The sequence below is a fragment of the Pholis gunnellus genome, assembly GCF_910591455.1.
Source record: "Pholis gunnellus genome assembly, chromosome: 4".
Taxonomy (NCBI): Eukaryota; Metazoa; Chordata; class Actinopteri; order Perciformes; family Pholidae; genus Pholis; species Pholis gunnellus.
Window position 1 is genome coordinate 18,603,710 of NC_136530.1, and position 25,277 is coordinate 18,628,986.

Genomic DNA, 25,277 nt, shown 5'->3' on the forward strand with positions numbered 1-25,277 from the left:
AGCCACTGCTGCTGTTATTATTATTATTCGGAATCTTTCCTTCTGCTTACTACTCTCATAATATGAATAATTTAAGGATATATAGGCATTATAGACTTTCTGGTTTTGCTTTGATGTAACACTAGATTTATAAGACAAGATTTGCTTTGATGTGATTTCATGTTATGTTATTTCAAGAAATGAATGAAGAGAGATCTATTTGAAGTACTTATTCTTTGATTTTTTTAATAAATTCTTTAAAAAGAGACCCGTTTAAACCTTTGATTTTAAAGCAAATATAATTATATATACACACACATCTATTGTCCAGATCTGCTTCAAAACATTATGTGAAAATACAAAAAAAGTATAATATCATCTGAAAGTTCTAATGAATTGCCATTCATTTTGTAAAACATTTCCTCTTTCTATCAATGTATAAATATCAGCAGAGAAACAAGGCAATAAACTAGCCATTTGTAAGATGTCAAAAAGACGCAGTGTGGTGCAATCTTTATCACAGTTTAGTATATTGGATTAACTATTAAAAGATTAAAATAAAACATTGATGACAATCTTAACTTGAAGAATTAATCTATGGAGTTTCCTTTATCTGTGTCAACAACTGAGTACAGTATGTTGACATAATTCATCATATCTGATCCACAACAGCCAAAACTCGTAAACCATTCCTTCTGAAAGACAATTGTTCCCATGAAACAAAACAAATGAAAGTATGTGAACAGCTGCTATTATGTGCCTGACTCTGAATGAATAAAGCCTTAAACAATACAAACATTGATCTAGGCTTACTAATCAGGTCGGGTGAGTTATAGTGACAAACTGTTCACAGACCAGCACCTATGCTTGGCTTTCTTTACACATGGTTTGTATTTTACAGAAATCTTTGAGCTCCACAAAGTCAATTTCAGCAGGACCTCAATAATCCATCCACTTCAGAAACTTGTCACCATGTCTATGCAGCCACCCTCTTCATCTCCCTCTGTCTGGAAACGTTTAAAGCCAAGGCCTTCACGCACGGCTCTGCTCAGCAGCGCCAACAGGTCAGCAGCCCCTGCTGCTCCCCTCGGCAGGAAGAGCTCGAGTGGGCAGGTGGAGGCGTGAGGCAGCCATGCCCCTAACATGCTTGCGTCCTGGAAAATTAATTTAGACATTTAATACGACATTAAAGTTCATCTCTAATCTTCCTAACTATGAAATTTGACCACAAAATACTTACCGTTTGATTTTGAATAACATTGAATTGACATTATTCCTAATGTTATATGCATTATAATGAAACAAAAGTAGAGTATCCTGTCAACAATTTGAATTGTCTGGAAAAATATTTACACAAATGTAGATTTGTCAGACTGGTTTTCTTCAGCATTTAAAAATGTGTCTTTGTAAAATCCTCAGACATGTTTATCGTGCTTTTATCAATAAACTATTTTTGTCACGTTGGAAAAGACCTGAGCATACGCGGGAGACTATTTACAAAAATTCAGAGGTGCATGACTCGGTGCCTGCGACTACTTGCAGAGACTTTGCACTCTTCCTTCTGTTAGCTATTAAACTGTAATCCCACCTCTCTGGACACAGAGTAGCAGATGGGGGTTGGAGATGCACTCAGCTGTGTTATCACTAGCAACCCCTACCAGCAGGGGCCAGTTAAGAGCAGTCAGCAGGCAGTCACTAGCAGGATAAAACAGGCAGGGTCCTAATAGTACTGGCCCAGTGAGGACAACAGGGAGGACAGTACTGCATGTAATGTATCAGTTTGTAGGATACAGTAATTTAACAATGGCTGGCTTGTGAGATAGATACCAACCTGGGAGTAAAAACGTAGGGAGATCAATCTGGGGAAACCGAGAGGAGGCAGATGATCAGCTCCAGTGATGAAGGCGAGGAGGTCTTCAAAGGAATAATCTGCCTTACCATCTGATTGTGCACATGGAAACATTTTTGTTAAAAACTTCTCATAATAAACCCTGATACAACTTTTCACTCGCATCCTGAATGCATCCCTCCGTTCTTACCGCTGACCAAAGTAAGGACTGTCTGCCAGTGTCCAGCTGTTGCCTCCTCGGTCGCCCTCAGCTGGCTGTCTGGACAGCTGTAGCAGATGGTGAAAAGTTGTTTGAACTCTTCCACGGTCAGAGGCTGCTGCTGTGCGCTCGTCATCACAGGCACAAACTCCTCCCAGTTGGACTGTATTGTTTCCCACAATCCACCACAGCTGTTCAGCCCCTCTGTGAACTGGGAGATCATACTGGCCACCCTGAAGGACAGCAGACGGGCTGTGGGATTGTTTCATTGACTCACTCTGCTTTTTTCTTTTTAATAGGATATGCTAATTGTTTTTTGCTAAGTAATGAAACAGCACAGATATTTTTTTACTGATTCACTTTACTTGATTAAAAAAAAGGACATGAAGTACTTTTATAAATACATTTCTGGTTACTCTACATACAAATACAAATGCAAGACTGCAAGAGACACAAGATCAAAGGCCAATGAGTACCAAAATAAAAAAAAGTTACACCATACTCCAAACCAGTGTATGGGGCGTCAACTACAAGTGTGTTATTGCATAGGTATTATCTGGTTTGAGTGTCAAACCTGTGGTAGATGTAATGTTTGACCAGGTGGACATAGATGGATGGTAGTTCATCAGAATGGGCTGAATTGACTCCAGGGATCCCAGCGCTTGACACCCAGTCACACAGACTGGGAGAAAGCAGCTTCACATCAGTACAACTGTGCATCTACAAGAGGAGCCGAGGAGTATTAGTATTGCGTGCGCGCGTGTGTGTGTGTGCATGCCAAATGGTGTATATGTGCACGGCCCTGCAGAGGTTACATTTTTGTTTGGATAGTGGACAGTTGGGAGTTGACAGAAAACAAGGGTGTGAACTGGAAATTCCATGCAACAAAGGTCCCCTGCTGGAAGCAAACAGGTTTGTGGTCAGGTTGTCTCTTATTAGGTGGAACAGTGTCAATTCAAAACAAAAACTGGAAAACAGTCGCTCATCCGTACAGATAAACACTGGATTAATTTTGTTTTTCACCACCTATTGTTTATAGTTTTATATCTAATACAACTAAATGGACCTAATTTTTCAATTCCGTCCATCTGATGTACAGGTGTGGGAGATTTCTGAGTGTTTGTTACCTGTTGCAGCCTGATCTGTGCTTCAGCATCAACAATGTCCTTCCAGCTGAAGTCCTCCAACGATGGATTCTGGCCACACACCAACTGTGACAATAAAATACAATACAATGATGAATATCAATGTGCAAAAACAATTCAAAACAGCTGCTAGGTATAATATAAAATGTGTTTTAAATACTGTGATTTAGGAAACTTTCTATCTCCATAAGATAATGCACATTACCTGGAAAAGTGCAGGGTGTAAACAACGGGGTCCAGGCCCGCCCTGAGTTAGAGACCAGCCAATCAGAACGCCTGCTTCGTAATACTTCCTGTCTTCAAGAGCTTCAAGATTGTAAGTCAAGAACAGACGCCCCGGATGACCCTCAAACACGGAACTTTGCTGCAGCTCCAGCAAAGTCAATCTGTGTGAGAAGAGGATATAAAAATGTCAGGGATTCCCATATATTATGTAGGGTACTATTATAGAGAATGAAGACGTAATTTCTCTACAAAACAACATATTCATTCTAAAGATTGATCAATTAGTCAAACAGAATTGTTTGACTAATGGCAATATTTTACCATTACATCAGCAATGAATGTGACAATTTGTTGCTCTCTTTTGCTTTTTATCATTGTAAATAATAATGATCAATATTATTGGTTTTGGTATGTTGGTCAAACAACACACATCTGAATATGTCACTTTGGGCTCTGGGAAATTGAGATTTTTCACAATTTTTATTTATTATAATTCAAAATAAAAATCAGCAGTAATTGATAAAGAAATGTTTGTTTGTTCCAGCATGATAATTTTTGTGATGATAATCATTTTGCAAGCAATTTCATCCTCAAATAATGTAAATGTCGGTCTAAAACATATTTATTTCTATTGGATCTCATGCTAATAAATAATCAAGCAAAGAATAATATTAAGCAAGTATTACTCAGTTTTCATAATTCTTTAAACTGCATTCATTTGGAAAAAAAAGCTGCAGGAGTGTAGAAAACCAGAGATCGTTGACAGCTCGGTTTAAATTTCACAGTCAATAATCATAATAATTATCAAAACCTAAAGAAGTCTCTGAGAGGTCCGTCATGGCCGTCAGTGTCCTCTCCACTGAAGGAGACGATGGGTGTCGTCTTGAAACAGAATTCTGGCCTCCTCACCGCCTTCAGAGCGCTGTGGAGCAGGTCTTTCCTCCTCACCTGGATGTGGGTTTCTACATCTCGATCCATGTTCTCCTGTCTGAACAGTCTCAGGATGGATTCCAGGTCGTGTGTGAACTGCACTCCATAGAGAAAGATTTGAAGGGAGATGGAGAGGAAATGGTGTCCTTCCTGTCCTAGCTTCTTGGACTATTGAAAAACCTTCTAAGATTTGGTCAAAAAGTTGGATTTGTACTTTTTTCTAACTGCTGAGTGGAATAAACTCACCTCCTCTGTGGTGCTGGAAACACATGGTTGGGTCTGACTTCCCAGCTGATTGTCTTTGTCCGAGCTGCTCTTTGTGATATTCCCCCGGCAAAACTCTTTCCTTGCAAAAGACAATGCATTCATATATTCATATTCAGGGAATTCATTTATACAGTTCACCATATATAATTTGTAAACGTTTCTTCGCAGGAACAGCAACTGCTTTCTTACCTGTTCACCAAAGGTGTCTCGCTTGCTGACTTCTCAGATTCCGTCTGTTGAGAGAAGAGTATATAATTATATGCACTTTAGAAGAAGTTTAAATTAATGACTTTGATTTAATATATTGCTGAAAACTACATTAACATTAAGGGAACTCACACACTGTCGCAACCATTATTTTTATGGAATATACCCATAGCACTGAATCCATATCTGTTGGAGCCCTCACGTCACATACCAAAAGACAGATGTCAATCACTTTGGAACTATGGCGAAGCTAATATATTGCATGTAATGCGTGCATTGCATTTTACAGATCTTGCGTAGCGCATACACATTGGTTGATGTCTTTAATTAATGATGTAGTTATGGAGGAAGATTTAAATGGAACTAAAAACAGATTGAGTCACATCTTTAGAAATGTACTTTAATTAATCATAACTGCTGAAAAGCCCAGTTTTAAAAAGAAACAGAGCAGCTGTGGTTTACCTGTGGGTAGTCCTGTTGGCTCAGGATGTACAAAGCACCATGTCCAGAGGTCCCGAGTACCTGCTCTCCAGTCCAGCCCTCTGCAGGAGTGTCTGGGACAAATAGCACCCCGGATCCCATGACGCACTGGAAACCACACATACCGTCAGACATAAATGTACCAAAATGTGGGAGAATAGGAGGGAAACTTTTCAGATTGACTGTCGGATGTAAGATTTACCTTGTAAAGCTAAACTTAATCCTACATTCAATCTTTATTTGTAACACGAGACCTGTACAGAAAGAGTTAACCATTAAATATAAAGTCCAACTAACTCCCACAGGGATAGAAATACACTACACACACACCTGTAGAAATGTGAAGGAGAACCTTTGTCCAGCTCGTTTTACAAACCGCCCCCGGAAGAGCGTCGCCAGACGACTCTCCATCTGATTGGCCGACCAACCATAATCAATGGAGATGCGAGCAGTCAGTCCCATGGCCTCTAGAGCTGCTTGTTCTCTGCCTCGTGGAACAGTGTGTCTGAAAGAACAGAAAGGAATATTTCCTTCATTTATATATTTTTACTGGATAATAGATCAACATTTACACTATTGTCACCGGCTGTCACTATCACTTCCATGGTCACAAATGAAATTGTGTAAATTGTGATCAATATTTTAGAAAGAGCACATGCTGTTTAGGAGAACATGCATGTATAAAGCTAATTTAAATGGCAGTTTGCCTCATTGATATTTTGGCTTACAGTGTCAGGGTGTCCAAAATGGAGAGGGTTCACCCTCTGAGGAGCAGGAAAGTTGTCAATTTAATTTCATTCTGACCATTAGTGACGATAGTGACGGCAAGAGTAGAACATATGTACTAATTGTTGCTTTATAGAGGAAAGGTCAGTGGGGTCACAGCAAACATTAGGATTCTTCGTCTCAGGAACTACAGAAAAGGTCAGGGAAAATTGACCTTTGGTTCAATAAAACTTATTATGGACTAATATTGGTGCTAGAGAAAAGGTTAGAAAGGGTTACAACATTTTATCAATCATCAAAAAGAGACCATGAATATCCATACCAGATTTCATTTCATACCAATATGGGCAGTATGTTAGTATTTTGGAAAAGTCCTACACACACCAGTCCCAACAAGCAAAAACAACCCTCTTAGTCCTCACTAGCGCAGAGTAGCGCGTATAAGAGAGGTGGACAGGAAAGATGATCTTACACTACAATAACATCTTTCACCTCTCCAGCTGTGCCAGGTAGTATCCTCTGGGGAGACAGACCACGTCTTTGACCACCAGTCCTGTCTTCTGCAGAGTCAGTCTTTTCCACTTGAGGCGACTGGCTTTGTTTGGAGACGGCTACAGCACACAGACATCACACAAAATGAATCAAACGGACATGCAGGTAGATTAGACATATTGTTTAATCACATTAACAATACGCCCAATTTCTCATATTGTAAACGTGTTGCTTTTTCAATGCACAACCATCCAGGAAAAGGACAATAAGTCTTAAATGATTAGATGATAAATTAGTCAATCAAGAATAATTTCCAAAATTAATTTCCTTAATCAATAAAGTGAATTACCGTGGGTTCAAACTGATGCTCAGATAAAATAACATCTTGCTAGGAAGGCAACCGATTGGGCTCTGGGCATTTGCCCTTATTTTCTGACATGTTGTACACTAAACATGCATGTGAAAATAAGCAAAAATACCATGTAAGCACGTAAGCAGACATGCCTGAAACTTTCAACACCGATAAGAGATAAGTGTTGATTGATTGAATCAGTAAACACCATTTGTTTGGTTTCAGTCTTTCCGTAAGGGCTCAAGATTAGTGCACAACAACCCTCTATTTTTGCCAATACACTCAACCTCATAAAATTATACTTTTATATTATTGAGCTGGAAGGGGGCAGAGCAGAGAACCAACCAACAGGAGAAACAGTTTCATATTCCATGTTTGCACATGCTACCATGCTGAACTGTTGAGTCACACAAATTGTGATAAGCTTATCAGGAAATGACAAAATAACCTGAGTTGACGGTACGAGGGTTATGATGGAAGGATCATCTGGTTTTATAGACACTCGCTCAGTCACTTTGAGGGGAGGAAAAACCTGAACAGAGGAAAGGAAAGAGAAGAGAAAGCGGTTGTTTTGGTTGCAAAAAAAAGAAAAAAAAACATGCTAAAGAAAGCTGCTCGTTGAGCTCCTGAACAGCTGCTCAGCAGAGTTTGCATTTCATTTACAAGCTGTAGTTTCCACTTCTTTTCCACAGTATTACAAAAACTGAGGATGGGATGCTCCTTTGAATTGCTGCCCTAACAATTTATTCATCTATTTACGTACCTCCATTTCGATCTCAATTTCCTCTACGAACCCTGGGAAAGGGGGGCAGTGCTCGGCCTCTGTCTTGGCCTGGTGCCTGAGTGGTGGGGTCTGGACCTCTGGCTCACAGTCAGGTACCAAAGGATGCTCAAAGTGTTTCTGGGTTTAACAATAGAAAAATAAAAATAATAATTCACCATAACAATGCCGTGGTACTTTAAGATGCAACAAAGTCTTTTGATTGTTGCAAAACCAAGGCAGGACTAGCTAGATCTTTCTTGTTTCAGTCCTTGTCAAACATACAGTATGGATTTGTGATTTGGTTGATTTAAACCTTTAATGTGAATTTCAGTACTTAGTTTAATCAAAAAGTGAATCATTTGTAAAGGAATCAGCAGCATCTAATCTCACTCCATTTAACTACAGTTCCTACTAGACTCCCAATAGATCACATGACCCCAACTATAAATGGAAAACATTTGCAAATTTTATATGGCTTCAGTCTGAAGGTATGAGGTCACATTCCGGGGGCTGACCTGCAGAACATACTGTTTGGACTTTCTATAAATTAGAAGAGGGCATTACTAAATAAATCAATAGCAGTCTGAGGCTCACCACAGTCTGGTTGTCGTTTTAATTTCTAATTCAACCTGAATGCTCAGATGCACTTAGACAGAAGACACACCTGGTCATAGCTCTGTTCTTCCTCCGTCTCCTGTGTTGATGTCACCACGCAGAGCTCCCCTGAAGAAAACAGCTCCATCTCAATGTTTTCTGTGATGGCCAGCAAAGCCACATTCTTCACGCTCAGCTTCATCTTCTCTGATGGAACTCTTACTTTTTCTTAAACTCTGCTTTGTTGCTCCACTCCTTGTCAGAACATTCTGCTTTTCACTCTTCCTTTACTTAAATCTTCTCTGACCTTTTTATGTTTTGTCCTTGCTCCAGCCTTAGCTTTCCTTTGCTCTCTCTTTATTTATTTTCCTCTACTTGACCTCTTGTCCCCTTATATATTTTCTTGCCTGGTACTGCCTCTCTAGTATCCCCCCCTGAAACAGTTGAACCTCCAAACAATGGTGGACCTCCAAACATCTAAACAGCTGAGCTCTCATTACCTCAAGCTGAGATCTATCAGAGTCTCACGCTATGATTGGCTCAGAGTTGTGCTCTCCAGATGTGATTGGTTCTGTGGACTGTGCTGGAGTTCTCATTGGTTGAGAGGTTTGTGAAATAGCTCTGGTTGGTTCTGCAGTTTCTTGCCCGTTGTTGTTGTTGGAGCTTTTAAATTGTTGATTCCAATTTCGACATCATTAATTCAAGTGTTAAAATGAGTTTTGGATGGCTCATTAAGGTCAGGTAGATAATACAGAAGGTTAATTAACAAGATTGAAAAGGCAAATACACAACTAGAGTCATTAATCAACCCCTCTTCACACATTCTTTGTGGCATGTTTCATCATTGATCGGATAATTGAGTCACTTGATTTATCACTTAAAAATATCTCATGCCTGTCACTGAAGCAATCACAGGAACAAAATACTATCTTAGAAAACTAAAACCCATATTATATTACATTGGTCTCCTCCTTTAGTGTCTTTGGTAATCAATTAAAGTTTCTTGAACTTTGTATTCAAAACAGCTAAAGCTTCAGCAGGAGCAGATACTACACAACAGGGATCTACTATCTAATCAGGTGTTTTCCTGGCTCAAAGTGTTGCTTAAAGGCAAAACTGAGTGAAACTGTGGGGACTTAACAAAACCACATACCATACGATCTGGAATCTATGTGTCATCCAACTGAGCTGAAAGGTCAACAACTCAAGTAATCTTTGCCAACTTCCTGCAGTCAAACTCAAACTCTCAAGAAACTTAACACCTACTAACTTACATGAGTTTCACGTACACCATAAGACTTAAAAGGCAGGAACTGACAATCTTTAGAGGTTTCTTGTGAGGACAAAAAACAAAATCAAGTGACAGAAAGTTGTGAGAAAGAACACGGTAACAACAAAACATTAGTCACTGCAGTTTGGATCAGATATATTTGGATAAAACTCAAATACTTCCTGCTTGAGTGAGGACAGTTTTCCGCCTTCCTGAGAAAGAAATCTCACATGACAAGATTTTTTAACACAACAGTGGTATTAAGAATTCAACAGAAAAAGAAAGGTTGACTAGAATATGTCAAGACAGTTGCTACATAATGTAACATAACATGTTTTCATATTCAACACCTGTGAAATGATAAAGCATATTCCAAGGTTATGAGAGTTGGAGAATAAAACATGACGAGGTTTTTTCGTTTGTTTTTTTTTTTTTACACAGAATCAAAAATGGTTTAGGAACGAAATCTGGTGATGGACGCTGAAGCTTTTAAATGCTTTAAACTACACACTGTAAAAAGTAATAATACATTTTCATAGTAGCTAGACATTTAAGTTCATATCACCACATACCGTATGGCCCACAAGAAGACACAAACTAATTCTTAAAATGCAACAAATATGACAATGCAAGTGGCAAACAAAACTCAAAAATGTGAAGCAATATTGGAGTACAAACAACAAACTAAAAATCCAAGAAAGAAGATGCATATTGGATATATAGGTTGACAGGCACCGGAAAGGAAACCTGAAACCATTTTTTATGATCCATATCTGCTCTGCATGACCTGCTCTATATACTGTAGTCTATTCTTGTGTATCCTGCATATTCTATTCTCTTCTATTTCTACTTTGTCAGCTAAAAACACAGCGGATGCATCACCAGAGTGACTGATTAAATGTTCAATTTATTTGCCTAATACTCAAAAGTTGGTCACGTATTTGTGCGATCATAAACATACAAAAACCTGTACATGATTGTCTGAGGACAAACAAAGTGCTGACAGCATAGAGATTAGAGAGCCAGCATGTTTCCAGTATGGTTAGGATGAATCATCCTCAAGCAGCGCTGTTGAAGGTCTTTTGAGCAAATCACTGAATCCCCAACTGCTTCGGAGCAGCAGTTCAATTGCGGACACATTGGTCCTTGTCTATTCTAGTAGTGTGTGTGTGTGTGTGTGTGTGTGTTTCAGGCCATCAGGCGTCTCTGGCTACAGGTCAACAGGTAAGGCAGGAAATACGAGGCGGTGCCGTCATCCGGCATCAGCTCCAGGAACTCTGTGGGGCTCGTCTCCATGGCAACCACTACCAGCGTCTCTGTTGGCATGGGAACCGGTCAGAAAAAAATCATTAACATCAGAGCTGGTCTCAACTTTCTGACTTTGTTTTTTTGTTATTGTCTTTCTATTCCAAGCATTCTTGTCAAAACCTGGAGCCTACATTAGCCACAGTGCAACTTGACTCGATTCACTCTACTGTACAAACCATATATTAAATAACTTAATGTGTTTGTTGCTCATTTGTGCTCTGTTGCTTTGCATTTCTACATATTTGTTACACCCTGTGACCACAGTGTCCTCAGTGGAAACAGCCCTGATTGAGTTTCCTGACCTTGTTCGGATGCCCTTTTCAGATTGTTGTCTAACCTGCTCGGTATTTTCGTCATCAGTAAAAAGAGCAAAATTGTCACTCTGTTCAATGTCAAGTCAAAAGTGACTCTGAGTAAACATGAGAAGTTCTTTGACTAAACTATGTCAAGTGACCTTAAACTCTAAACACGATACTGGGGTACTTTTGACAGACTGATGGTATTCTGAGAGAAGCTTCTACCTTTGAGAGCAGCCAATAGGATGCCGTTGTCTGCGGCAGCTCTCGTCCTGTTACAAAGCTCTGGGAGCAGCTTCTGCCACCATAACACCTGCAGAGATTAGACAAGACAGACGGGGTAATACCTCTCATAGTCACTGGCTGTAAAATGCAGAATATACTAAACATTCAGACATGAAACAGAGTGAAAACATAAAACATTTGACAGTTCAGGCTACTGCTCAGTACAAACCATATGCTTGTCTTGTAACTGGTGGTTAGCGTAGGCTATGATGGCCTGAGGACATCGGTCCAGCAGCTTTTCAATGCTGCCGTCGTACTGCCCCCTTCTGGTGGCGCAGAGGAGGTGCAGGCTGAAGCCCCATAAGGTTTCCTCTGAAAGACGCTCCATCAGAGGCACGACGGAGCCCACTGACAGGGACGGACCACACAGGAGAGACTGCAGATGGATACAGGAATACAATCACTGGACAATTGTAGAGGAAAGGAAGACTATGTCCCTTTTAATATATTAAACAAAACAATCTTTGTCTTGCAATTAAAAAGTGTGCCGTCACAGCTTCAGTTGGGCTTGTATGACCAGTAGCTTAGGGTGGCGAATGTTAGCAAACTATGGATGCATTTATGTGTGCTGCTGTTCAGGTCCCAATCCAGGGTTTATTTTATGACATATAGAAGCAGCCTTGTTGTGTTCACAGACAGATTACCTGCAGTTTGTAGAGCGCCTCCTGGTGTTGTGAGCTGGTGGTGTGAGCTGGATTGAGAACGGTGAGCCACGGGTACAGAGCACCGTAATGGGAGCACGAGTTTATCTGAGACACACACAAACATGCGGGACTCTTAGTGAATGAGAGTGATGTTCACATGAACTCATTTCTGAACATCACGCTGGTTATACACAACTATCATTTTTGGCTGTCAATTAAGGTGATGGTCAAACATCACGAGGCATTTTACGAGAGTCAAACTGAACATAAAAGGGTGATATTGGAATCTTGAATAGCTTCATACCAAACAAAGAGAACAGCAGTCATTTTTAGCTACTGTACCAGATCGTCAGCGCTCTTCAGCGGCCTGCGTCTTGAAGGTGTGTGCGGTTCGTTGGTGTGTGTATCCGAGGTTGTATTTGTCAGTCGGTCGATGTAGACAGACGCCACTCGGAACAGAAGTTCCTGGATGATAGTTTCCTTTGAAGAAGCCATGAGCATCGCCTCCCAGAAATCCACCTGTAAGCAGTTCTCACAGCCCAGCTCCTAGAAACAAACACACACACACACACACACACACACACACACACACATACATACATGTAGGATGGATCAAAATGGACAAATATCTTGTAAGCTTGAAACCAAAATGACAAATCACTTAAACTTCCCTTGTAGCCTCCTAGCTGTGAATTACCAGGTGCTAACGACACGCACGTATATATATACACACACACACACCTTGAATATGTGATCAGCCTGTTCCAGCTGGACTTTGTCGTTTTCATGTAAAGCCACCACGGCAGCCACCAGCAGTCCTGGTTGGGACTTTGCCAATTGGCGGGTCAACGCTGTGGGACGGATGTGTGTGTGCTGGCCTCCACCTCTGCCATGCAGCAACAGCCTCGGCTCCTCGATGAACCCGTACACCAGCAGCATCTGAACACAGACAGACAGTCCTCTGGAATGACTCGAACACGTTGTACAACTATTTATTGCTCCTGTGCGATCAATCCAATAAGATGGAAATAAGATCAGAATGCCTGAATGGATGTTTGATGGTATCAGACAAATACAGTTTCTACCATTCCACATGTGTTTCTCAATCAACTGTGATCTGCAAGCAACATTGTATTTCTCATTTCATTTCATTTGGACTAAGATCAATTTATCACTTCCTGTGTATTTCCTGCCAGTGTATGGCACATCCTGGGATGATGATGAATGAATATGATTGAATGCAATGGTATCAAAAGCGCTTGATTAATTTGTATCATGCTCTTCCTCTGAAATAATGAATAATTATTGAATGCAAACATTGAAGGAAAGTTTCGGCTTGTTTAAACAAACACACACACACACACACACACACACACACACACACACACACACACACACACCCCTAACCTCAGCGTGTCTTTCAATCAGATGTGTGTACTGTGGCAGGTCGTCCAAACGCAACATCATGGTTGCCATGGTGATTGTCAAAGGAACAGACACGCCAGCTGTGTCTTCCAGATGTTGTAAGATTCGCAGCGTCTGGGCAGGACTGATGTTTACCAGGGACGGGCTGGCACAAACACTGACGAGCTGTGAGGGCTCTGATTGGCTGAAAATGTCTATGACCTCATCAGCTGCCTCCTGCAGAAAAATGATTAATATGTTTCTTTAGTTTCCATGTGTATTTACCATCGTATTTTGGAGAACTGGTGGCAAACGTTTTGTTGCGCAACACAAATAAATAAGCTGATAAACTGACATGTTTAATAGACAAATTATGGTTCGTATTATAGACTTCTGAAGCTGAGGAGAGACTTTTTGAAGACATTAACATTGAAATTTGGCTGTGAATGTCTAGGTTAGAGTGCACAGAAGCAGATGGAAACTGACAGTTTTTAATGTAAATGTAAAACTCAGTTATTCCATATGGGACCTTCAAAACACATCTCTATAAGCCTTACATGATACAAGCAGGATGTGAAGCTTTATGAGTTTTTTATGTTTGTGTTTACCTGACTGAGGATCTGCTCTGTTTCTTCTAACAGGTAATGCTTCAGGTAGAAGAGGAAGCCGGGGCCGTAGGAGTGAGGGCTGCTGGGAAACGGCCGGTTCCTGGCCATGATCTCTGTGACTGACAGACCAGACATCCTGTAGTACGGCAGAGCCAGGTGGCAGTCCTTCTGACTGCCCCTTACAGAACAGAAAAGCATAGAATTATTACTGAAATATCTTTAAGTCTACCAACAGCAACCACAGCACTTCTAATTATCAATAAATAATATATTAAGAAAGAAATACCAGGCATTCAGGCAATTTGAAGATGTCCCCTTGGGGCTCTTGGAAATTGTAATGGCCACTATTTTCTGACATTTTATAGATTTATAAAAAAGAAAATAAATAATAATAATTAGCAAATCATTCATTACCAGACATTATTGTTCATTGGCATCCCAAACAGAAGGGAACATATTCAAAGTACATAAGGGGTTTCACAATTAAATTGTATAGCCCAAAATGGCTAAATGCGGCTAATATGCTCATCGTTCTGCTCTTAATGTTTTATCTTTTTATTTTACTTTTAATAATTATGGTATTAAACCATTAAATATAACAAGTAACTCAACAGCAAAGATAAGATTTTAGGGGGTGTTATAAATCGAAATGTATATATCGGAGAACCTCAGTTCATATTAAGGGGTGTGTGCATATTAAAAGGTTAAAGCTGTTTTAAGGGATGTTTGTCCTTTAACGATGTGTGTGCATGTGCGTTACCTGCTGAAACAGTCTCCCAGCTGTGCACAGTTTTGCCTGAGTGCGTCTTCCAGTTCTTGACTGTCTGTCTGTACAGCCGTCTGTTTCTCAGCTGGTCCGTCTGCATCGGTCTGCAGAGACAGCACGGAGTCTTCCTCAACGTCTCGTTGCTGCACTGATGTTTGGAGTAAGGAGGTGCGGAGGAGGAGGTGAGCTTCACTCAGGAGGTGCCGAAGGCTTTGAGGCTGCGGGTTGGTCTCTGCAAACCGCTGGCTGTATTCAACCTGACTCACAGAGACACACGGGTGAGTGTATAGACTCAAACATGCAGTATGTACATATTCAGTAAGCTTCACATCTTCAGAGTAAATCTTTGTATCTTATCTTTTATTTCTGTAATCTAGCCCTAAAACCTTACTTTTTTTAGAAGAAGCTTTAAAAAAAAATACCAAAACAGTAAGAAAAATGTCTTAAAAGAATTCTCTATTAATTGAAGTTGAAATAGTCTTGCTACCCTGTAAAACTTTAATTTTGTTAGAAAATAAAAATGTAAGGAATGAATTGCAGCTGGAGAAAATAGACTTTGCAATGCAGATACATATGTTAATGTACTTTTTATGTTTTTTCTTCCCTTTTCTCGATTTCTTTTGGTTTCATTTCTTTAGTCTATCATGATTATCATTCATAATTGTGAATATAAACACAAATACAACAACTGACATTCAGATAAAGTGGATTTTTTTTTGCACAGTCAATGAAATGGGTATGTTTGTGTTACCATCTCTTGGTAAAGAGTGAGAGGGGAGACGGTGGCGATCACATAGAGGTTCCATCCGTGTCCTGCAGTGCTGGTTTCTTTGGGGGAAGAGATTGTCCACTTCCTGCTCCTGAGGTCAGAGGTCAATGAGAGAATATTCAAACAGAGAGATGCACTTAATGAGTCTTATCTCACAGAGTAGATGTTTAGCTGATAAAATCTGTTTAAAGTGAAGTTCCCACGATTCATGGAAAAACTTTTGTCAACAAGAATGGACAATGCGAGTAAAAATGTAAACGTGCTGATTCGGCTCCAGTCTGGAGTCTAGAAACTGGCATTCAGCCGAAATATTTCCTATTTAAAGTCATTTTAAAGCTATAGAATTATACAACTCCTAAACATGTCAATAGTTCTCTCCAGTTTCTTTACCTTCACTTTTGGTTCTTATTGTGGACAGGTTTGTTGGGAGCCAAACAGGCATAAGTGCGTTATACCAGATTATACAGGAGAGTCAAAACACATTTTGATCAAACTCTAATCAGCTGCTGTTGTAATGAACACAATATTTAGTTATCAGATTAAGCATCACCATAAAGCCAATATTGCTCGAGTTTAGATTAAAAAAATATCTATTTACCATTCTAAAAATGTTAGCACAAACATTTTTCCAATGGACTAATGTAGAATATGGGTGTATGTAAGTAAATGTATTTAAAAAAATAAAAAGGTCTATGTACATGCAATTATACTTATGAGTGTGGTGAACAGTAACAGTATAATCAACATTAAATTCCATGAACCAAGCGGAGGAATGCTTCCTGCTTGCGTTTCCTGACTACTACTGGAACTACTGAACCAGAAACACTACCGTCTGCATCAACAACCAACAACCTTTGGGGTACAGTTCCTATATAATACAGTACATAAACTGCCAAATACTAAGACACATTACTACATTATACATGAACAAACAAACAGTTAGTAAAATGTTAGTGAGCAGGTTAACATGGTAAGAAGGTAATCCGGGGCCATGATGGGTAATTCTTTGTGTGTGTGTGTGTGTGTGTGTGTGTGTGTGTGTGTGTGTGTGTGTGTGTGTGTGTGTGTGTGTGTGTGTGTGTGTGTGTGTGTGTGTGTGTGTGTGTGTGTGTTAAGCTCGTCACACGTCATGACGTGGCCTCAAACCTGTAGATTTACCAATCACACACCTTTTATAACTTTCAACGTTAAACCGGGAAACGGGGATGACCGTTGGAAGATGTGTGTTTAGTCACCACTCTGAAACTTCCATTAAAACAAACCCTGCTCAGCAGGATACTTTATGAATCATCTTTGCAAATCTACATTAAAACCTGGACCATCCGAGGAGCAGACTGACACCAGATATGGACTTTTGGGTGTTCCTACATTACCAGTCAAAGACTTGTGCTTACATTTGGCAGTGTGGGTGTCCAGAATCGCTCGGTGAGGGTGTCACGGACGACAGCGATGTCCAACGCTGAATTACTTATAGAAATTGCTCTGGAGAGAGCACCATTATCTAAATCCTTAAGATGCAACCATAAAGGTATGTATTACTTATTTTCATTTCAATAAGAATATATACATTTTATTAAAAATCTGTACTGTAAAGCTGGATTATTAGGTTAAGATAATTAGTTTGTGAGCAAAAAGTCACACACACTGAGGACCGTTAGGGAGGTTATGGTTGGATTGGTGTAGGAACTAAAACAGGAAGTGTTGTCACCTTTAGACCAAACTGCAAAGACACGCAGTCAATTAACCACGGGCTGAAATGACTGGCTGTTTTAGAGTTTTAGTATATTGCCATATGGAGAAACTTGATTCAAGAAATTATGTACCAGGGATTTGCAGACCATAGACGCTTCATTTTTTTATCAAATGCAAAAAAAATGGCTGCTTTCAAATATAATCAAGAAGTAAAGTTTTTCTAAGCAGTTTGTGGATTTTCAATATCCACGTCGATATTTAATAGGTTTTGTCGTTCGTCGTATACTTTACTTCACCATAATCTCTATAAACAACCGGACAACATTTTGGTATCCGAAGCATTCTGGTTTTCGGTTTGTAGTCCGAGTAGTATTGACCAATCACGGTTTCGGTTGAAATCCAGGTAAACAGTCCGTGTAAAGAGCAAAAGAGGTGGAACGCATTGGCCGAAATGAAATCTTGGAACGCTTTTAACGGTTTGAAATTAGCTTGTAAACTGGCTACTTGTGAAACATTGCGGTTGTTAACTTGGCTTAATGAATATTTGATGACTTATGTTGATGCAAGGCAGCTCACAGTGGCAAAATCCTAGTAGCTTTACTTCCCTCCTTTTTCAAACAAAGTAGTACCTTTATGCCCCCTAAAGAGTTAGCCTTACGGTGTTACATGAGGGCAATGTTAACATGTTGAAGGTCCCCCTTTCTTTACAAAGTTTTTGTCATGAAGTAGGAAAAATGTTCCAGTTCAGGCTAATTTCCATCAGCTTGCAGCTAGGAATACAGCTTGCAGCGAAAAATGCAAAAAAGGGGCTTCAATGAGAAAAAAAAAGCGCCTTTCATTCTGTGACATTAAAGGTGAAATAGAATCTCCCTTTAAATAAGCGTTGATATAATAATAAACTAGTATTTCAAGGGGTTTCCTGGCGTTGCAGCTTGGCCTAGAAGTGACAACTGAGACTGTGGTGGGGTTGGGGTTTGTCTTACAGGAAGGGGCGTGAGAGAAGGCTCTCCAGAGCCGGCGTGGTTGCGGGATCGATTCCCACCGCCAGGAAAATACCAGTCAGCAAGGTGTGTTCTTTCAACTCACTAAAATAACAACATACACACACAGTAAACAGGTTTATAAATGTATATATGCCTTCCTGCACACACACACATCACCAGTGCTGATACGGTATTCTGGTACACGCACGGAGGTATCTGATGACATAAAAGGTGTATGATCTATCTAGCGTGTTTGTGTGTGTTTAACTGTGTATTGTATGCGTGTGTGAGAGACCTACAGGCCTCTGCGTTGTGTGGTGCGTTCCGGTTCCTCTGGTGTCTCTGCGTCAGCGGCGGAGAGCAGGATAACATGGCGGCCGTGGACACACACTGAACGTAGACCAATAAACAGCTGCATCCTGAGCGCACACACCTCCAGGCTGCAGGGTGGACAGGCCTTCAAAACGCACACAGAGTGGAGAGACGGAATCAGTAAATCAATCGAGCGGCCACATAGCAAGGTATTCAGGTGAGGCTCGTACCTTTATGGTGCTATCGATGTAGGGGTCTTCAATCCGGGCTGCTACTGCTGCACAGCGCACGGTGAAACACTGCAATGCACTCCTACCGGCCACACACAGGAATCAAGATAAAACTTACTGGTATGCCAAACAAAAACATATTCCATCTTAAGTCATTTAGTCTAATACTGAGAATCATTCAGTTTCACGGCCAAAGGACTCATTGGGCCTCATGCAAGAACAACTGGTACGAACAGATTCGTTCTCAAGTGGCTTGTACGAGTGACTTAGGAGAACTTGATGTATTCACCAATTAACGCATAATCTTATATGGTATTATTAACACACGCTCATTTACACACAGTGGGCATTCATTGTGTTTACGCTGCTCATTTACGTGGTTATCTGAAATTAGAAGTGTTTGACGTGGCACACGTACGAAAAAAACCTAATATGAAATATATGAAAATATTCTTGCACGATGTTCAAACGTTTTCCAAGACATGGATGTTTTTACAAGCTGTGATCCAGCGAAGATGATCTGATTTCCATATCAAATCAGACTGCGGACGTACTTTGTTATGACGTGCAACAGGTGGTCTGTCAGCACCGCCTTCAGGACCTTCTCTGGATACTGATAGGCCGAGAGAAGCTCGACACCACCCTTCAGACTGTACAGGTAGCCGGCGGAGGGGAGGGAGAAGAAGCAGAATATGCATGATGGTTCTTCCAGAGACACCGACTGGTTACCTGGAGCGAGTAAGAGAAATACAGAAACAGCGTTCTGATGTTGTGGTATTCAATTCATGTACACAGTTAGTTTGTCAGTTATTGAGTCCTAACACTTAGAAATTGTATAACCAGTGAAAGAATATGACATAATTTCACCCATTTCCAATACTAACCAACCTAAAAGTTTCATGAATATCTTAGAATTATGTGTGATTTATGACTCATTCTGTCATGTTTCATGATGTTGTTTTTTGTAAGTCCTGAAGGAAACTGCACTCAGTCAACTGGCAGAATTTCTTTTCAGAAAAACAGAACCTGAAGGTGAAGATGAGACGTTATAATGTGTTCAGAATGATGGACGTTTAAGTGGATGTTATGCACGGCTTTGCTGCAACTAAATTAAGGTGAAACTGGTCTGAATATATTGATGGTTTGATGGACATTTTTCCATTTACTGCTCTATTAATATTGTTCTACATGGAAGTTGAGTGTAGTAACCCCAAGTTCCTGTGACAGCATATGCTGCTTTTATACCGACACCCATATCTGCATCTCATGCTGTATTGCGGTACTGACTGGTGAACAGCGGGTAGAGCTGTAGGGAGTGGAGTTGAGTCTCCTCCACACTGCAGCCCTGGAAGAAGTCTGGAGTAAAACGCCTGCAAGAGACAAGAGACGCAAGTTAAATAAACCTCACAAAGCAAAACTGTAAAGATCTAAGGATCCAAATGGTCCTCAGAAACACACGTACACACCTGAAGAGAACATATGACAGTGTGTATTGTCCTGTACTGTCCTCCAGCCCGGTCTTTTCTATGCTGACAGGGATGTCACAGTCCTTAGCTCGATCACCGAGCAACTCTTGGTGTCTCGGAAGAACCTGAAAGTCAGCCTGGTCTTCCAGATGGTCTGCTGCACACAAAAGCTTAGTGTGAGGGGAAAGTTTCTCTGAAAAGTCCCAGTAAACATAATGACCGACTCAAAAGCTAATTTCACCTATTTTAATATGTGCCTCGTGGCGGTCATTTTTGAAAATCATTATAATTAAGTTAGTTACTGAGGCCTCGTCCCTTTGCCCCCAAATTTAATCTTCTGGATCTGCAGCAGACAAACACTGCAACCCGTTACAAACCCAGACTCAAGACTCTAAACATTCTTTCAGACTCCATGCTTTCTTACGGTCTGTAAAGTAAACTAAACCAAAAACAGACAGCGATAGCATCAATCAATAAAGAGGGCAACAAACACTGACTTTTCTTTGCATCTAAAGATTCTTCCAGGGTTTTAGGTTCAGAGGATGCGTCCAGTTTCAGAACCAGCACTTCCAGCTCCGCCTGCACTGCCACATATACTCCACACAGCGCCACCTAAAGGTCAGAGGAGGTCAATCTTAATAGTTTGAACTTCTGAAATACCTAAACAAAAGTAAATGCGTCCTATCCTTTCCTATAGAGGATTTTTCCTCTATTTATTATATTTTATTTTCCAGGCACAGTTCAATTTATAATTGCTGCAACTGCTGATCACCACGATATTTCAGTTATTAAAATAATAAACACATGAGAACCGAAAACACAATGTGGGTATAGAACTGATATTCTTGCTTGTATTCATAGAACAGTATCTGACACAAATGTAAAGCACATTTAATGTGGATTATAATGATTGTGTCAATGAAGTAGTTATACTGTTGTGTACAGTTGTTATGTCTTATATTTAATTAGGGGATTATGTACACGCTCAAAACTCAACAACAGAAACCAGACCAGTGGGTATGGGCCTTATTTACTGGTACAACTCTGTAGCAGATAAATAGATTGAACTATGAGGAAAAGACAGCGAACTGAACTAAAGAGTAAAAAAGACAAATTGAAGAAGTACCTGTTTAGGCTTGAGTTTTGGAAGATGCAGGATCACTGAGCGTTCAAAATCCAGGAAATTCTGGTTTGAACCTGTGATCTGACCTGAAAACAAAGAGAGGACAGATTATCTTTAGGTCTCCTCAGCAGGAGATAGCAGGTCAACAGTATATGCCACATAGAAGTGCTATATTCTAGTCATAAACCAGAAATACAAACAAATTCATTAAAATAATCTGTGAACATGTATAAAGGCTGAGAACAATACTATGAAGTACATGTGTTACTTTGGTTGCGTTACCTTGACTCTGAGTGGAACTCTGTGGAGAGTTCGTCCAGGTGCTCTGAAACATCTGCTGACTTTGATTCTGTTGGGTTTTATACAGAGAAAGATGAATTAAGCCACTGCAACCTTTACAGTATCAATAAGAGTTCACTTGTGTTGTTTAGATGCTTTATATAAGAGATGAACCTAATGATAAAATAAAACTTCTTCTAAATGCACTACATTTCATATTTTAACACTTTTTGAAGGCTTTAAACACAAAATTTAATTTTAATGTTGTGGAAAACGGCCACTTCCCTGCACTGGCACGTCTGAGCATTAACTCTAACCAATATAACCATCACAAAAATGTTAAGTAATCACAGCCACTTGTTGCAGGAATAGAAATTATTATTTCAGTCTTTGAATTGAGATAATCTAAATAAGGTCCACAGAGGAGGTAAACGCCCAGATTAGCAGGTGGACTCTCACCAGGCTCTGCTGGTTCTGTCTCCTCAACGCAAACAGAACCAGAGTGTTCTCGCAGCCGACCAGAAGGTCTCCTGTGACTGAGCAACACGCCACGGCAACAGGGCGCTCCGACAGAGGGATCTCGATGATCTCCATCTGCACTCCGCCCCGCACAGACGCCCCACGCAGCAGGTGGCCCAACAAACGCACCCCGACACGGGCCTTCCCCTCCGCCTGAATAGAGAGCAAGAAACAAGTCAAAACACATGGAGTAAAGAAATGAATATTGCAGTAGATATATACGGATAATAAACTAACTATTAAGCGTCATGCTCAGAAACACATTGATAGATGATCTTCCATAAGTCTCAGACTGGACTGCTAAAAACGTCATTTCACGGGCTCATTTGTGGACCAGAACCAAACCAGGTTTAATGTTAGTGCCACAGTGGAGATTACCTGAGAGAAAATTTGTTTTCTAGTATTTTTTGTTAGATTAAAGCGATACGTTTTTATTCTGTTTCACAGTTTAGATAATATGGTTTAAATTAAGGTTACATATCATATCAAAGAGAAAAATAAAGAACATGTTCTTACATTTCACAGCACTACAACATTAAGTGCGTACCTGGTAGCGCCAGTTGGTGTAGGCTCTCAGGTAGGTGGCGCTGTTCTTTTCCTCAATGGTCACCAGGTAATCTCCTGGGGAGGTAGAAAAGAAAGCAAGGGTGTAAAATGTATTTCTCGCTCCAGCTCACACCGTAATCACTAATGTTGCCGGCTGCCTCGCTCACATATAAAGCCAACAACACATAAACGGATACTTGCAGAGAGGGAGGCTGACAAAAGGAGAGAGGTCATGCTTTTTACCCATCCTGCTGTGCTGGAAGCTCTTCACAGTGCCCATGGTGGCAAAGCGACACATGAGAGGGCAGCCCTCCTTCTCCACATTGTAGGCCTCCACCTTGGTTTAGTTCACAACAGAGTCACTAACCTGCAGAAACCTTTCATCTCCAAAATGTTACCTCTTGTGTGACTCAAGAGTATTCCTATAATCTGCAGACATTAACATGTGTTCTTTAATGAGGTTACACTGACCCTGTATTTATACGAGTTAATATTAGCTTTTTTAATAATTATTGGAAAACATTTCATTATGTATCATATGTTCTACCAATGAAGTATAGTTTTTATTTTCACAGGACTATGGTTTATAAATATACATATTTTAAAGGGTAACCTTGCATCCTCCAGTAGCCACCGCGAACAGCGCTCCACCTCCACAGCAGATCAGTCCAGGCTGCTGCTCCACCTGAGACACAGAGAGAGGGAAGGTAGATGAGTTAAGACCTGATACAGACACAAAACAACAGAATTTGGATAATTAGCTTTTTTTTGTTTTGTTTTGAGTAAGTATCAGACAGTATCAACCTACCTGCACTATCTGCTGTGAGGAGAAAGGATGGCAGTTGTAGACGTGCACCATGTTTGCTCCGCGTCTTGGAGAGAGGCTTCATTCAAAGATGGAAATTTAACTGACTGCTGCTTCCTCTTTTGCTTGGGTTTCTTGGAGGCCTCATCAAGCAGGACACCTGCAATCATTAAAAAAAAGGCTTATTAGAGCTAGATAAATGGGTAAATAGGCCAGTTCACATAATAATAAAAACACTAATTCTCACAGCATCCAACATGTCAAACTTTCACATTTAGGCTTGTGGTTTTCTGTCATTCTACTTGAGATGTGTTCACATGTTACAGGCACATTGGATTTTCAGATATCCCATTTGGATTTCAAGACATGTGAAAACATCCATCTAATGTAATGTAGCTGCTGGTCGACTAATCGATTAACAGAAAATATCAGATGAGAGTTGTTTTGCTGCTTTCCTTGGTCATATATATGACAGCAAATTTTATATTGTTGGTTAAAATAATAATAATTGAACACATCACTTTGGACTTGGAGAAATTGTAAATAGTATTTTGTTTCACTATGTTACAGTGAACATACATATACATACATATATATATACATATATATATATATATATATATATATATATATATATATATATATATATATATATAAACATATTTTTGATGGACTAAACAATGAATCAAGAAAATAATCTGTAGATTCAATCAATATTAAACAATGATAGTCAATTACAGCCCTAACGTAATGTCACATGTAAACCAACTGTAACCTGCATCACATGTAATAAAGCATTTCACATGTGATGAATTCACAAATAAATTGCCATTATGGTTTTCAGACACTTACATAGACTTCACATGACCAGTACAATAAAAAGGTAAATGTGGTGCTTAAAACACTTTTAAAACCAAAACACCTAAATCAACTATATAAAAGGAGCAACACATGCAACATGTCCAACCACGAACTTAACTTAAATGTTGAATTCAGCTTCCCCTGCATCTCTGGCAGTCAGACTGTAACAGTGTGTGTTTCTCTAATCGGTATCACATGCCGCAGTCTTGTGAGCAGCAGAGGGTGTGCACATTCAATTCAGATGAACACGTTTCCTCTTCGGTTTACTCACACTGTAGTTACAGACAGGCTAAACTTAAGTCTTTAGAAAGTGAAGGAAGAAAGTGACAGACTCTCTGTTTAGTACCTACTTTGCTGCCATGTCTTTAGTTTCTTCTCTTTCCCTTCTAGAGTAGAGTCTTCACGGCTGCTGCAGTTTATTGATTTCACGCTGTCAAGCAGGAAGTGAACAGTCGACCACAACAACGAGCGCCCGCCCACTCTCGACCTTCATTGGCTCACGTTCCTGCTTGCCACCGAGCTGTCACAATCGAAAGCGTGGATCCGCCTCTGTTATGAAGTTGTTGTTTTGTTTGTCTATATTTTCTCATCAATTCATGGCTTTGTAAACACTATAGTGTGCAGTACTGTTGTCAATTTTAAAATATCGTTCTATTGTATTAAATGTTCGAAGTAAAGATCATTTCGAATATCAATTCAATAAGCGGTGATATTAAACTGCATACTTCCTGTATACAAGACAATCATACAACGTTTGCCTCCTCCTAAGCAGACTACTACGTTTGCTTTGGACACTCATCTAATGAATATAACTATAGAGTATTAAAATAGAGAAAACAATTATAATATGACAACAAATAATACATTATAAGCATAGTCACCAACCTGCTGCAATTTAAACAA

General features: G+C 40.0%; 2 protein-coding genes across 3 annotated transcripts; both read right to left on the minus strand.

Annotated features, from left to right (window-relative positions):
- Nucleotides 1-227: 227 nt before the first annotated feature.
- On the minus strand, nt 228-5,599 carry LOC306694588 (G2/M phase-specific E3 ubiquitin-protein ligase-like). Its single transcript, XM_079157496.1, has 11 exons — nt 5,484-5,599; nt 5,264-5,389; nt 4,784-4,827; nt 4,574-4,673; nt 4,209-4,423; nt 3,378-3,558; nt 3,155-3,238; nt 2,602-2,747; nt 2,019-2,260; nt 1,811-1,920; nt 228-1,133 (listed from the first exon to the last, which is right to left on the minus strand). The coding sequence occupies exons 2-11, from the start codon at nt 5,381-5,383 to the stop codon at nt 936-938; spliced, it is 1,440 nt and encodes a 479-aa protein (XP_079013622.1). The 5' UTR covers nt 5,384-5,389; nt 5,484-5,599; the 3' UTR covers nt 228-935.
- Nucleotides 5,600-9,619: 4,020 nt separating this feature from the next.
- Nucleotides 9,620-24,831, minus strand: hps3 (HPS3 biogenesis of lysosomal organelles complex 2 subunit 1). Of its 2 annotated transcripts, none has more exons than XM_079158388.1 (24): nt 24,725-24,831; nt 23,517-23,673; nt 23,322-23,393; nt 22,952-23,045; nt 22,710-22,783; nt 22,103-22,315; nt 21,647-21,713; nt 21,368-21,450; nt 20,739-20,853; nt 20,242-20,398; nt 20,063-20,145; nt 19,330-19,504; nt 18,776-18,857; nt 18,533-18,690; nt 15,541-15,649; nt 14,784-15,046; nt 14,024-14,201; nt 13,419-13,652; nt 12,753-12,950; nt 12,354-12,557; nt 12,012-12,116; nt 11,537-11,743; nt 11,308-11,395; nt 9,620-10,794 (listed from the first exon to the last, which is right to left on the minus strand). In XM_079158388.1, exons 2-24 carry the CDS (start codon nt 23,565-23,567, stop codon nt 10,667-10,669), a joined length of 3,138 nt encoding a protein of 1,045 aa, XP_079014514.1. In that variant the 5' UTR covers nt 23,568-23,673; nt 24,725-24,831; the 3' UTR covers nt 9,620-10,666. The 2 variants fall into 2 exon arrangements, with proteins under 2 accessions (XP_079014514.1, XP_079014515.1); XM_079158389.1 differs by having other exon boundaries at nt 24,721-24,819.
- Nucleotides 24,832-25,277: the final 446 nt, after the last annotated feature.